The sequence below is a fragment of the Myxocyprinus asiaticus genome, chromosome 20, assembly GCF_019703515.2.
Source record: "Myxocyprinus asiaticus isolate MX2 ecotype Aquarium Trade chromosome 20, UBuf_Myxa_2, whole genome shotgun sequence".
Taxonomy (NCBI): Eukaryota; Metazoa; Chordata; class Actinopteri; order Cypriniformes; family Catostomidae; genus Myxocyprinus; species Myxocyprinus asiaticus.
In genome coordinates this window covers 3,804,721-3,819,647 of record NC_059363.1, presented here as the reverse complement: position 1 = coordinate 3,819,647, position 14,927 = coordinate 3,804,721, and the positions used below count along the sequence as shown (strand labels likewise).

The window sequence follows — 14,927 nt, the reverse complement described above, 5'->3', positions numbered from 1 at the left end:
TACCAATAATTTATTTCAAACATAAAAATGTAATTAAGTAAATGCATAATAATGTCACGAAAATGAACATCAAGTTCTGAAAATTAGAGTATAAAACAGAAGAATCAGAGTAAACATTTTCAAAACAATTGTAATTTCAAACTTTCTATAGTAAACATTTATTTTGTGTGTATGTTTGTGAGGGTGTCAGGTTGCTGTCATCAGCTGGAAAACAACAGATGACTTATAATGCCAACAATGACCACAAGAGCTGTAGAGCTCCACTTATTGATGCCCTGGTTGGTTGTGTTTGTGTGTGTGTGTGTGTGTGTGTGTGTTCTGCATTGTGAGTGTGTTATCATCTAAACCCTTTATTTCTGAGTGTGTTTAGCATTGTGGCTGATTTATTTGTTTTATTTGATAAATGTAAAAAAAAAGTGTTGTGTGAAAGTCTCACCATTTAATTCTTGTGTGTGTTTGTGTGTGAGTGGGTGTGTATATTTTGCACTGAGGATGTTTTAGAGTCTCACCCTGTAATTTCTGTGTGTTTGTTTCTGCATTGTGGCTGATTTATTGATTGTATTTGACAGATAAAAAAATCTTTTTTTGCTGTTTTTTTGTCTTTCCCATTCATTTTCAATGGTGGGTCAATTTTGACTGCGAATACCAAAGGTGTTGCTTTTTTTAACGTCCACTTAGACTTATCGAATCAAGCTCAAGTTTTTTTTTTTTTTTTTTTTTTTTTTGTATGTTCAGATTCAAATGGAGGAAAAGTCAAACCATTTTTATTATTATTTAATTATTATTATTTATTTATTATTATTTTAAACATTTATTCAAATATAAAAATACCATAGTTAATGAGTGAATGAACTACAATCCCACGAAGCAAATGGTGTAATATGAAAATAGTGATTTAAAGTTGTTGATAAGTATATAAAAATATTTTAGTTTTATTTCAAAACAGTCATACATTAGTAGAAATGTATAAATATCAGTTGTTTGAGAGTATAGGGAGAATGACTCTTGCGTCATTCATAGTGTGTCATGGGAGTGAGCGGTCGCTTCAGAGCTCTTTTGGCGTGCTTTGTTCATTGTGATTCTGTAGGATTATGGGTAGTGTAGTTCATCACCAGAAATTCCACTATTAAACACGATTTTTTAAATATGAATTTGAAATAACACATACTGATGAGTTCAACAGAAGCATATATCATCGATTAACAGTCTGTCTTTAAAGGTTTATAAGTTCGTGTTTAAAATCTATTCCCCAATGGAGAATATGAATGGGAATTTTACTTCCAGAACCAGACTGTTGCACTCTATAATGATTATGGTAAATGTTAAGCATTACTAGTGAGTTAATAAATGCACAATTCAGATAAAAAAGGATCAGATCTGTGGACTAGCAGTTACAGTAGTGCATGTGCTTTGCGCATGAGCCTTAGACCATACGTGGGAGACACAGGTTCGAATCCAGCCTGTGTTTTGCATCCCGAAACCATTCATCCCATCTCTCCCCCAATTTTCTATCTTCTCAGTCAAAGGTCTAACAATAAATGGAAAGGCATCAGATCTGTTGTTAATATGTGGTTCAGATGATTATTTGTGACCCAGTCTTAGATTCTGATATGTTGTTTGGTTAGAAGGTGAGGTTCCATCAGTAAGACTGGGCAAAAGCGCTTCTGAAATGTCCAGATGTAGACCACTGGTGTTCTGTGAATGAGGACAGAGGAACGTCAAGGAACATCTAAATTCACACCACAGAATTTAAGTTCTTTCTGAACTTTAAAAGGCTCTCAGTGAAAGAGTCACCTTGCAAATAATCATTCATTGTAGTGTTTTAATTCTGAGTGTAAATCAAATGAATATCTCACTGTTTTTGGTCTTTCCAGAGGTGTCCAAGACTCCCTCCAACCAGTCTGAATATCAAGGCCTTCAGTTGTATAATCTCTATATATAAAGCTACTGTTTGTAAATGATGTAGCTGAGTTTTTCCTTAGCAATCCTGTGATACAAGCCACAAAGTTCTGCGATTAAAGCTATGAAGCGAAAATTCTTTTAAATGGTGTCAGAGAAATTAAGTACTGTAAGTGTCATTTACCAGCTGAAGCATTTCTTAAACGCAGCTTTCTTGAGGAACTTTGCCGTCCTTAAAATAAAAGGAACCAATTGTAAATGATACATTTAGGAAAATTCCTCAATGCTGTAAACATGCCAAATAAAGTTAAGCATGTTTGAGCGCACCTGAGGGAATGGTGGATTGAGACAATGCATCTTGAAAACTGTGGATCTGACTTTGTAGTTTGTCTACATGCTGGAATGCTTCTCGTTTCAGGCTCCGTTCCTGATGAAGCTGATCTCTCACCTTAAAAATACAATAATCGAGATGTTTGCAATATTTCAAACATTTTAAATGAATATAACGTAAACGCATGCTGATCAGACTCACGTGTTTGATTTGCTTGTGGTTGCGTTGTTGTTGCAGTTCCGTCTCTCGACTGTTCTTCTCTAGTTGTGCGCTCAGAGCTCGGAGCTGACCGTCTTTGTCCACTGTGTCCTCCTGTAGCTGCTCCAGACTTTGCATTCGCAGGTTCTCAAGTTCTTGTCGGCTTTGTGCGTCTCGTGCAGATCGGTGTTCCACGTCCTGTAGCTTCTGAGACTGTGATCATAGCAATGGCGAAGTTTTTATATCTATATCTGTCTACATATGTTTTTGTATCGCAATAACTTCTGCTAAAGGACAGTTTGGACTGCTGAGAGGATTATTGGTTGCCCCCTGCCCCCCCTTCAAGAACTATACACTTCCAGAGTGAGGAAAAAGGCTGGAAAAAATCACTTTGGACCCCACTCCCCCTGCCCATTACCTTTCTGAACTGTTGCCTTCTGGCCGACACTTAAGAGCTCTGAGCACCAGAACCGTCACAAGGCACAGGAACAGGAACAGGAACAGTTTTTTCCCTCAGGCTATCCATCTCATCAACAGTTAAAACTGCCCCTTTGAGCAATAATTAATGTGCAATACACAGCTTAGTCTATTTATATTATCCAACACATCCTACCTCTTCTGCCATTACATTCCCTTGCACTGTATATAACCGATTTGTATTTAGATTTGCACTACGTATGTGTATGTGTGTGTGTATGTATGTATGTATATTCATATATGTGTATATGTGTATATATACGTATATGTATATGTATGTGTGTATGTGTATGTGTGTGTATATGTATGTATATGTATGTATGTGTATATGTATATATATGTGTGTGTGTGTGTGTATATATATATTGTCTATTGTGTATTCTATATATACTTTTTTCTTTTCAATATTTATCTATTTTTTATTCCATTTCAATTATTTTTTAAAAGTTTTGTTGCTGTTTTTTGTATTGTTGTGTACTGGAAGCTCCTGTCACCAAGACAAATTCCTTGTATGTGTAAGCATACTTGGCAATAAAGCTGATTCTGATTCTGATTCTAACTGTATGTGCGTCCCAAACTGCACACTTCTGCACTATTCTAAGCCATTCTGTAGTGTAGAGTAAGTAGTGCGAGTAGTATTTTAACACTGAAAATGCAACAAAAATATATCCGGATGATGTACTTCTTTAATCATCAAAACTGAGTGTGCAATGTTGGACATGATCACGGCTTACTGTACGTAGCGAAAGGGGCGGAGTTACCTGGCTCCAGACACCATTGCTGGTCTGACAAAACAATTGTAAAAAATGGAGAATGTGGCAACTAGCGAAATGTCAGTGAAGACAGCACCTTACAAATGAGAGTTGAAGGCCTTACCATCACCCTGTGCTGACTGAATATGTTCATTATTTGAGATATAAGTGTTGAGCTGAATTTAGTTAACACGCTAAAGCAAGCAGCAACACATCACGTGCATTTGAAACGCCACTTCCGTAAGCAGTAAAAAAGTGAATGCTTCCATTTAGTAAAAAAACATCAAGCGTTCCATTTGGGACTTTAATAATTCATACACTACATAGCTGAGTGCATAGTGTATATTGTAACTACATAGTTTATAGTGCATCATTTGAGACACAGAGTGCATCTAGTCTTTGGTTGCGTCCTTATCCATATACTTCTACTGCAGTATGCACTGAACATACAGTACTGTATGTACTTAGCTGTTAATGGGAAAATAAATACTTTGGAGTATGTAGTAAGACAGTATGCCAGTATTTCTTCACGTGTATATCTTCATATTTCCAGATGCGCAATGTAGTCGAGCGCAATTTTGACATTTTAAAGAGCCAATTTAGGTGTATGGATCACATTGATTGAGTGACACTGTGCAGTCCAGTAAAAGGATGCCAGATCCACAGCCGTGCACAAATTGCAATCAGCACAGATTTTGTGGGAGTGTCTGCACACTACCTGATTTGCATAATTCTGGGAGTGAAACAGGGTTGTAAAACAACACATAATGCATGCAAATAAACCATGCTATCAAGAGGCGCAATTCATTCTAAATGGATTTCCCACTTTGTGTGTCATACCTGCATGGTGATCTGTCTTTTGATGTGTTCATAATTGGTCTTATACTGCAGCATGGCCTCCTTCACAGCATCAAGCTCTTGTTTTAGTGCGATCTCTCTCTGTTTTGAGATCATCTTCACTTTAACGGCTTCTGTTTTATAGGACCCCTCATTCTGGACACATAGGAGCCACATTCAGCATTACTGGAATCAAAGAGGTCCAAAGACTATCCAATACCTCTGGGTGAAGTATTCATTTAAGTACAATACCTGTTGCCATTGCAGCAGCTCTTTTTGCAGTTTGCCTTGATCGACCGCCAGTCTCCAGTATTGAAATGCTTTCAGTTTACAGAGAAGTCCAGCCAGCTTGCTATTCTCTGCATAAAGATCTTCTAACACCTCTTTCTGAATAAGACAACAACAATATTATACTAACAATATGATTTATGACTATTCCAGCATATCAAATAGCATTTTAGCAGATTACCTCATTAAGGGTCTGAGTGAGGGCCTCGTTATCTTTGGTAGATGACAATTTATTTTTCAGTTTGATGATTCTGTCTATGCCCTCTTTCCTCACTCTGCTCACCATCTGTCTCACATCTTGGTCCATATTCACATGGTATTTGTCAAGCTGTGACTGAGGCCAAACAAAGACATCCAAGTCAACTGGGAGGTCACGCTGCATAAATTCTATCAACAACATACCAAAGGTTTTAAAGAGCCCATGTAATGAAAATTCAAGTTTTGTGGCTTTCAGATATGTCTGTTAGTTTTGAGACTTTTAGATTTTAATAATTCCATGTCAACTCAACCAGAGTTTTTTTTTTTTTACTGATGAAAGATAAAAATATATAATGATGAAATCCAAAATATAAAATGCCAAGGATCAATATTTACTGAGTAATCCATTATTTTGTAGAGGAGGGTCAAAATAAAAATTTCGCCTATGACTTTGGAGGAAAACTACAGGTTAAAAAAATCATTTTAGAAAGGTGTCAGCATCGTTATTTTATTTTTTACACAAAGTTAGGTAAGCCTATTACTAAAATCGGTTGGTTTCAGCACTCCTTGTTGCATTAGATGCCAGTGGTGAGAGTCCAAAAATGGGGGAAAATAAACACTTTTTTGTGTTGTTTTGCAAAGTTTGAGTGCCTATTACTCAAGAAGTATTAAATATATCGTCTCAGTTACTGTCGTAACCTCCATTCCCTGATGGAGGGAATGAGACATTGTGTCGATGTAGTGACACTAGGGGTCACTCTTGAGAGCCCCGAACACCTCAGATCTTTGAGAAAAGGCCAGTGAAAATTGGCAATCGGAATTTGCATGCCACTCCCCCGGACATACGGGTATAAAAGGAGCTGGCTCGCAACCACTCATTCAGGTTTTGTGCTGAGGAGCCGAGACAGGGTCCCGGCCATTTCAGCGGGTAGTACAGCGTTGTGGCAGGGGGAACACAACATCTCATTCCCTCCATCAGGGAACGGAGGTTACGACAGTAACTGAGACGTTCCCCTTCTGTCACTCACTCGACGTTGTGTTGATATAGTGACACTAGGGGTCCCTGTACGAAATGCCACAACTAGCTGAACCGTTTTACGCGGACTGTCGGTGCAAGCAAGCTGCTGCGTGCGTAGTAGCAGGTGCACCGGTCTGCATGTAGCCTCCCCCAACGCCCCAAAAAATGTCGTATAGTTCCCCACATCCCTAAGGGGGGGAAGAGACGTATCTAGTATGGAACCTCTATGTTTTCTCTCCACAGAGTATTCAGTTATTTGGCTGGGGCCATTTTAACGCTCAATATATGCGTGGGCGAACGTGTTCTTTTCCTATCCTATTTTTTCAGGGGGAAAAGACCCCGCGGAGACCACATTCTGCCCGGAGGGGAGGTAACATGTGGCAAGCATGTCATGTGGTCTCAGAGCCGCACATGGAAGAGTCACGGTGGTAGGTCCTGCCTGAAAGGGGAGGTGCTCTACAAACATGGCGACCAGGACAGAGAGGGCTCTGTCGAAGGGAGACGCAGGTCTGCCGACAGGGGGACCGTACTGCGGAAAATACATCACAGGGGGTTACCGGAGTAACCGGCACCTGTGGAGCACCTACCTCAGTAAGGGAATATTAGCACATGTACTGGTTCCGGCTGCGAATTCCTCCGCTGAATTTGTGAGCCACAGGGCTAGGGAGGAAGGACATCCAGGGTTCACGGGTTCGTGAACTCGCATGGGAAAAGAAGCGCACATCTTCGCCTCTTTGGAGGGGAAAGGCGCTATATGCAAGTATATATATAAAGCTGCCTCGTGGAGGGAGCTCTGACCTGAGTGATTGTGTCTACCACTGCTGGTGGTAGGCCGCTTAGGTCTTCCGCGTCCTGTCCAAGGGCCAGACATGGAGGTTCCAGAGGTCTGGGCATGGGTGCCAGATGGTGCCCCGTCCCTGAGAAAGAAGGTCCTTCCTCAGGGGAATTCGCCAGGGAGGTGCTGTCGCGAGGAGCGTGAGGTCTGAGAACCAAGTCTGGGTGGGCCAATATGGGGCCACGAGGGTGACCCATCCTCCCTGACCTTGCTCGCGCCGTGACCTTCATCGCCCGGAGGGCGAGGTCGGTCGCCGAGCGCAGCTCCTGCATCACATCGGGATCAGGACTACCCACGTGCAGTTCCTTTGGTGCCTTGGCCTGGTGTACTTGCAGGAGGGCCATGGCATGCAGGGCAGAGGCGGCCTGACCAGCGGCGCTGTAGGCTTTGGCCGTCAGAGATGACGTCATCCTACAGGCTTTGGAAGGGAGTGCCAGGCGATCCCGCCAGGTGGCTGTGCTTTGCGGGCACAGGTGCACCGCAACCGCCTTATCCACCTGAAGGACCTCCGTATACCCGTGGGCCGCCCCGCCATCGAGGGTAGTGAGAGCGGACGAGCTGGGAGGTCGGTTTCGGGCAGAAAAAGGTGCCCTCCATGACCTCGTCAGCTCGTCGTGCACTTTCGGGCGTGGCTGAAATGCGGCGTATATCCAACAGCATACGCTTCTTAAGAGGTGAATGGAACAGCAGTAGTATACAGCTCACTGATAGTACAACCGCTCTGCTCTGAAGAAAAAATCTGATTGAGTGGTTGTGAGCCAGCTCCTTTTGTACCCGTATTTCCGGGGAGTGGCATGCAAATTCCACTCGGCAATTCTCATTGGCCTTTTCTCAAAGATCTGAGGTGTTCGGGGCTCTCAAGAGTGACCACTAGTGTCACTACATCGACACAACGTTGAGTGAGTGACAGAAGGGGAACTAAATATCCTTTTGGATTCTGGTTCAAAACAAACTTTCCTTTTTGTATTTTAAATTTGAAGGCCCTTTATTGTTAAATCCCAGAGATATGGGGCTCTCAGTGTGGTACATTTTACCCATTTTTTAATAGTCGAAAAACAGAAGTGGGTCACATGGTCTGAAGCTAGTTTTTCTTGTCCAACAAAACAAAGGTCAGAAGTACAAATAATGTTGAAACCAGAACCTTTATTTATTCACATAAAGCAACTGTCAAAATTAAAAGTCCAAGTTAAAATTTAACATTTTTCTCTTTCACAAAAATGCTGTGTTTTGTCAAAATCTTGTGCTGTACAATTTTTTGGCAAGTTAAATGAATGAGAATGTGGCAGGAGTAAATTTTGAAAGTGTTTTCATTGCTTTTGTCCATGGTACAAGATGTCCAGCATGGTTTTGCATTATAAACTAAAGGCTATCAACTATATAAACAAAGGACAAACCTTTTAACATGTCCGACCCCAACTTCCTGTTTCAATAGTAAATATGTCTGCACAGCAAAGAAAACTGCCCTCAACACAATTTCGTAAGGTCTCAAGAGATACATACCTTCAGAAGAATACACGTAGAAAAGAGCTGGCGAACCAGCGTGTCATAACGTTCTCTGTGTTTAAGGTTGAGATGTTGATCTAAACTTCTCCTTTCCTCCTCTAGTTGAGTTACTCTGGCACGTAGAGCTGTGATCTCGACCATCATCTCCCGACAAACCTCTGCTACCTGTGATTACATGTGTTTACTGACCATGCTGTGAAGAACTGTGGTACAATATGAACAAATGATGGTATACTGCCTGCTCACTCAAACTCACACTATACCTTTGTATAGGAGTCATTGGCTTGCAGATCTTTGCCTTCAAGCTCTTTAACATCCTGTGAAAAAAGATTATTGAGCACTTAGGAAGATACATACTAGCAGCCTCAGTTTCAGCCACCTACAGTCCGATCACTGACCATCTGATACAAACTGCACACAAAAATGACAAGCGGTGACAAAAAACGGCAGTTGATTAGCTGGCTGAATGCACAGTTAAGTTTAGTCCACCAGGAAACAAGTCGAGTTTACAAGGTACTGGGCTGCTACAGTGAAGTGCTTTTGAGGAAGAACTAACCATTGGGTTTGCCAATGTTTGCAAGATTTGTTGCATCAAAGATGCTCAGAGTTTAGGTGCTCATTAGATATTAAACTAAATATTAGAACTGTATATGCATTTTTCAGCTGTACAACTGGTCTATTTTACAGCCTACTATTATCATTTCTCCCCTAAATGGCATGTAAAAACAAAATTAACTGTTGTTGGTCACTTTACATGTCAGATGGTCTCTTCCTGTTTAAGTGGGTGGTTCATGGCCAGAATTAGCTGCAAAGTGGACCAGACTTTATGCCGATTCTGGCTAAAAATTCTGGCTGTGTGAGCCTATATACAAGCAGTTGAGAGGGTTAAGTAGATGGACTCTTTCTGTACCTGTTCTCTCTGGTAGAGTAGTTGTCCCTGCTGTTGAAGGATTTGCTCGTAGAACTGTGAATATTGCTGGAAGGTGCTCCGCTCGCGATTCATTACAGCGCAAGCTAGATCAGTCAAACACTCCTGCAGATGAGCTTTGGAGAAGGTCACCTAAAAACATTCAATATTTGCCATACATATCATCCACATCAATAGCTCATCTGTGGAATTTTGTGGAATGGACTGAAACGGTAGAATTATTATACAGATTGATGATTACTATTATTAGGATTTATTTATTTATTGATTGATTGATTATTAATTTATTATTTTATAATTAATATCTCAATTAATATAATATAATGCATCAATATAATATTAATATAATAAATATTACTTATATTTCATTCATAAATATTATATTTGCTATACAATATTCTATTTAATTAATATATATTGTATAAATTAATTAATTATACAATAATAATTGATAGCAGAAAGCACATTCAAATTTGGAAAAATATTTATTTAAGAATTAATCACAAGCTGTCGGATGAATGATTATTATTATTAGTAGTATTTATTTATTCATTTATTTATTATTAATTTATATTGTTATAATTAATATCACAATTAATATAACATAATAGATTTATGTAATATTAATATAAAAACATAATTTATATTAAATTAAAAAAACAAATATTGTATTTGTTATCAAATATTATATTTAATTTATAAATATTGTATAGTAAATTAATTAATTATACAATAATTATTGATAGCTGAAAGCACATTCAAATTAGGCAAAATATTTATTTAAGAATTAATCACAAGCTGCCGAGCTCCTGGATTAATGATTATTATTATTAGGATTTATTTATTCATTTATTTCCTATTAATTTATGTTGTTATAATTTATATAGCAATTAATATAACAGAATAAATTAATATAATATTAATATAATAAATGTTACTTATATTTAATTAATAAATATTGTATAATCAATCAATGAATTATACAATAATTATTGATAGCTGAAAGCATATTCAAATTAGGCAATATTTATTTAAGAATTAATCAAAAACTGCAGAGAATGTGTAATTTTATGAATTATTTAGATTAACATTTTTCTTATCAGGTACAGTATTTCAAAGTTCTGTCATCATACTAAGTCTTTTCATTAAAAAACATTACATTAACGATGAATGGAAAAATGTAGTTATAATAACACTAGTGAGAAGTATTTCCAGTTGACAAGTTTCTAACCTGTGCTTCAGTCTCATCCTCGTTACCGTTCATTAACTGCTGGATGAAATTCTCCACAACCTGGGGTCTTTCAAGTGAGAAGCTGTGCTTCATGGAGGCCTTTTTCCACAGATCTACAAGCCATGTGAAAACAGCAGAGGAAGACAGTATGAGCAAAACTCTCAATTTTATTATTTATTTATTTTTATTTATTATTTTCTTTGTTAAAGCAAAAATAATTATAATAATAATTATAATAATAATAATAATAGCGTTCTCATCGTAGATATGTTTAAAAGTAAAAAAGCTAAACTGTTCATGTAGTTCAGATTTTTACGTGCCCTGCCAAAAGTTTCACTGGCCCCTGCACAAAAAATTATAAATATTATTTTTAGCAATGTTTTTATATGTATATTAAAAAAAATCTATATTTTTTTATTAAATGTTAACTATTCTTTTAAATTTTCATTAATCTATCTAAATAATATAGCTTACATTATATACAGTACTTCCACTGCTATACATTAATATGCACACTTTTGTTGGAAAACGATGGCATATGATGCAAAACATCACTTGCTTGTTTAGAATTTTGAACCCGTTTTAACTGTTGTTTACCAAATGTTTACATTTGCAAGACATAAAGCCAATAAGGCAAGTGACAGATCCGTCAACTAGCCCAAAACTCTCACACCGGCTCGGTCCATCAGGTCATCCTTAACCTAAAACTCTGTGATGACTCAAATAACGCTTGATCCCAGTGTTCAGTCCTCTGTAGTATAGAATCTTCTGATTCTCAGAACAGGGTGTGGTGAGGTTTATTGGCTTCCTAATGACAGCCTGCAGATAGAATGAGGCTCAGCGCCCGTTCTCCTGTGATGCTCTTTGATCTTCTGTGGGTACCTGCGGTAGCATAGGCTAATGGGTACCTGCAGGGAGCCCGGTGTCATGCCGTGTGCGCTCTGACATCACTAGAGTCATTTCACCGCTAATCCTCATCTGAATGGCTCGGATCATGTCACACTCTGTGATCTCCAAGAGTCGCAGTAACTGCAACACATACAGCAGAAATATCAGCAACTGTTTGATGTGCACTATATGCCTGAGATATCAAACTAAAGAATTTTTAATTTTTCTAAAGAAAATGTAAGTAGTAGTGGCTTGCCAATGCAAAACTCATTGGGTGTTCTAGGCGGTTGCTAAGAGCTTCTGTGGGATTTTCAGCATGTTGCTATGTGGTTGCTAAGGTGTTATGGGTGATAGTTAGGGTGTTACGTAGTGGTCAGGATGTTTTTGGTGGTTGCTAGGTGGTTACATTAAAAAAAAAAATTTATTTGAAGATTTAAACGTTTAAATTTCACAACATTATTCCATCAAATTGAATGTAAATGAAAAAAAAAAAAACCTAAGTATTTTAGTTGTATTCATTTAATTTAGTTAAAAAGTACACAATTCAATTTGATGGAATTTTATTATGAAATTTAAATGCCAAAATCTTAAAATAGGGTAAAATAATTTGAGTGTATTACTGGCCCAGGTCAAAAAGAGGCCCCCCTCAAGTATCTATGCACTCAAATAAAAAAATAAAAAATAAAATAAAAAGATGGTATTATTTAACAGAGTGACTGTTTGCACTAGGTGTAAATAGCACCTGTCACACAGCGTGGCTACAGTATATGCACTCCAATAGTCTGGTGGAAACACTGAAATTAAAGACAAACTGCTCCCTCAAGTGTCGCCGCAATTGTGTAACGTGTAAAAACGGTGCAGATGTACTTTTTCCATGCGGAAGGACCCACATTTGATTCCCCCTTTTGTCCTACTTTTTTCCATCCTGTTGCCTGTCTCCACTCTAAAAATTTCCTTTAATACTACTTATAACAATAAATACAATTTTATTTAAAGTTTGATTGCCTCGCAGTGATTTGGTCACGGTGAAGGTTGGGGAGTTAGATTTGATCCAGGTAAAATTGATCTGGTTTACTATAGTAATATTGTAGTAACCATGTTTTTGGCGGAAGCCATTGTTTTAATGGAATTAACCATGGTGTTACTAGTCTACAGCAATATGGTGTGGTAACCATGTTTAATTGTGTGGTTACTATGATTTTACTACAAAATACCATGGTGATACTATGGTTACTGTCGTAAAACCATGGTTAATTTTTGTAAGGGAAAGTTAGGGTTAGGTTTAGGGGTCGGGGTGGGTGTAGGGTGCTTGTGGGACTCAGTAAACACAATAAACATTAAACTCACTGCTATTTTATTAGGAGTGAAAATACCATCTAACACTATTTGTACTTAGTGCAAAGAAGACTTTTAGTGCAAATAGCCTCTGCTATTATTTGATTGCTTTAAACAAACATTGCAATTCTGCTATGCTAGGTCTCTGAGGGTTAAGGCTATAACTGGATGTTTAGATACATGAATTGTCTATAGATGATAAATTACAGTAATAAAGAGACCACAATACTTCATAATAAATACAAGGGAAGTTTATGTACTTTACCTGCCATGTTTTGATGTCAACCTCTGCTGCTCCTGGAGGTGGTTGAACAGACTGATTCTGAGACAGCACAAGCTCATATTCCTTCTCTTTACCCATGTGCTGGGCCAGAGCTTGCATACTGGGAAAGTAAATCTCTGTTCTACAACACAAGATCATGGGTCACAACATGGGTCCTTACAACTGATTTTAAACGTTAACACCATCCAAAATCAACTCATTTGAAATTCTCAGCAATTACCAAAGAGCGTGTTTGGTAATGATGAAATGTTCTTAACCTGTAAAGTTGTGAGATGTTTTTAAAAACTGCAGGGGTGTTTATTTTCACCAAACCCAGCTGTCGATGTGTCCAGCTCTCTTTGAAAACTTCCATTTGTTTCCAAAGCAGTAAAAATCCTCGCTGGTTCATCAGGGATCTTATGGGGTCTTGAATTTTAGACATAACTTCATTTTTTCCCCCCTCATTTCCCATGTTATCGTTGGAGTCCTGTCAGATGACAATACAGAGACAACTGTGCTTAAAGTAATTAAAAAGCAGATAGGATAAAGGTGTCATGAGCACAATAATTCTACATTGCTGATTTTGTAGTTGGATAAAAGCATCTACTAAATGAGTTTGTGTAAAATGTAAATTTACTTCTTTCCCAGACTCAACAGTATTGTTGGGGCCTCCAGTGCTTTGTAGCTGAAGGGGTCCTGCGTCTTGTCCACTACTGAGCACATCGTCAATAATCAGAGCTACGCCCAGTATCGCCCCGTTAGCCTCCATTCTACAGCGGTCATTCAGATCACACAAACAGAGCTACAAAAATGCAAAACATGTACGATCATGCTAGTAATAAAGCAGAGAATTGATTGAAGGTGAATCATAAGACTTTATGCGGTAATGAAGGTTACAGAGAAGTGCACACCTGCATGTAATATTCAATCGGTGGGACGTCCCATATGATCAAGGGGTGTGATCCATGGCATGCAAGAAATGATCTCCATGGATACAATTTTTGGGCCTAAAAACACAAATGAAGCAGTTATGAAAAGTTCAATCACAACAGAAGAACAGCTTGTTCGTATCCATGCATGATAAAACCAGACATATGCTATCTTGGTAAGAAATTTGGATTTGTAACACCATGTCCAGTTGTTCTATTATTACTAGGTCTATATGGAATTGGCACATTTTGTGGGGGTAGAACAGAATTTTGTAATGGATATAAATATGGTAAAATGTATTAAATTAGAGGTTGTCAACCTTTTTCTGTCCCACAAACCCCCACCCAGATTCTCACCCATCCCAAGGACCTATTAATATAAAAATTATAGCTTTTCTTGGTTTTTCATAATATCTTCCATTATCTACCTTAACCAACTATACTGCATTATATTAAACTGTGTTCATCATGGATTAATCCAAGAGCGTAGCCAGGCATTTGTTTACTGCGATTCTCTGATTGGTGGGTTCCGCCGTAGGATTATGGGTAGTGTAGTTCTACACCAGGCGTTCTGCTATTAATCATGTTTTATTTAACGAATTTGAAATAAAACAGATTAATGAATTCAACAGAAGCATCTACCATCGATTAACAATCTCAGAGCTTACAGAAGGTCTGTCTTTAAAGGTTTATAAGTTATTTTTCAAAATCAACTCCCCTATGGAGAAATGAATGGGATTTTTACTTCTGAAACCAGACTGTTGCACTGATGCAGATTCTGTGCAGTTCTGGTCTTTCCTCACCTGCAGGCAGCATGGATCTAGTGTTTGAGGAACAGAGAGAAAACTGGCTTCTCCCTTCACACTGTCACTCATGATTGGGAGGGCGTGGCTCATGTTTTCACTCACGCTTTGATAGGCTGAGATGTTTCCAGAGGTGAGGAACACTTCCCTTGTGGAGAGATAAAACGCTCATATGAAGCTCATATGTGATTATACTACAGCTACTATTAAAAAGA

General features: G+C 38.3%; 1 protein-coding gene across 1 annotated transcript in view; it reads right to left on the bottom strand.

Annotated features, from left to right (window-relative positions):
- Window positions 1-149: 149 nt before the first annotated feature.
- The window catches only part of LOC127410779 (coiled-coil domain-containing protein 162-like), an 18,519-nt gene continuing 3,741 nt past the window's right edge, over window positions 150-14,927 (bottom strand). The window contains exons 5-22 of the mRNA XM_051645990.1: window positions 14,713-14,860; window positions 13,892-13,987; window positions 13,618-13,782; window positions 13,259-13,467; window positions 12,984-13,122; window positions 11,404-11,524; window positions 10,496-10,608; window positions 9,247-9,396; window positions 8,600-8,653; window positions 8,334-8,501; window positions 4,964-5,116; window positions 4,747-4,881; window positions 4,498-4,650; window positions 2,432-2,641; window positions 2,227-2,347; window positions 2,084-2,131; window positions 1,857-1,987; window positions 150-1,695 (exon numbers count right to left, since the gene is read on the bottom strand). Of these exons, the coding sequence (XP_051501950.1) occupies window positions 1,582-1,695; window positions 1,857-1,987; window positions 2,084-2,131; window positions 2,227-2,347; window positions 2,432-2,641; window positions 4,498-4,650; window positions 4,747-4,881; window positions 4,964-5,116; window positions 8,334-8,501; window positions 8,600-8,653; window positions 9,247-9,396; window positions 10,496-10,608; window positions 11,404-11,524; window positions 12,984-13,122; window positions 13,259-13,467; window positions 13,618-13,782; window positions 13,892-13,987; window positions 14,713-14,860 (2,428 nt within the window). The 3' untranslated portion in view covers window positions 150-1,581. The remainder of the gene's footprint in view (window positions 1,696-1,856; window positions 1,988-2,083; window positions 2,132-2,226; window positions 2,348-2,431; window positions 2,642-4,497; window positions 4,651-4,746; window positions 4,882-4,963; window positions 5,117-8,333; window positions 8,502-8,599; window positions 8,654-9,246; window positions 9,397-10,495; window positions 10,609-11,403; window positions 11,525-12,983; window positions 13,123-13,258; window positions 13,468-13,617; window positions 13,783-13,891; window positions 13,988-14,712; window positions 14,861-14,927) is intronic.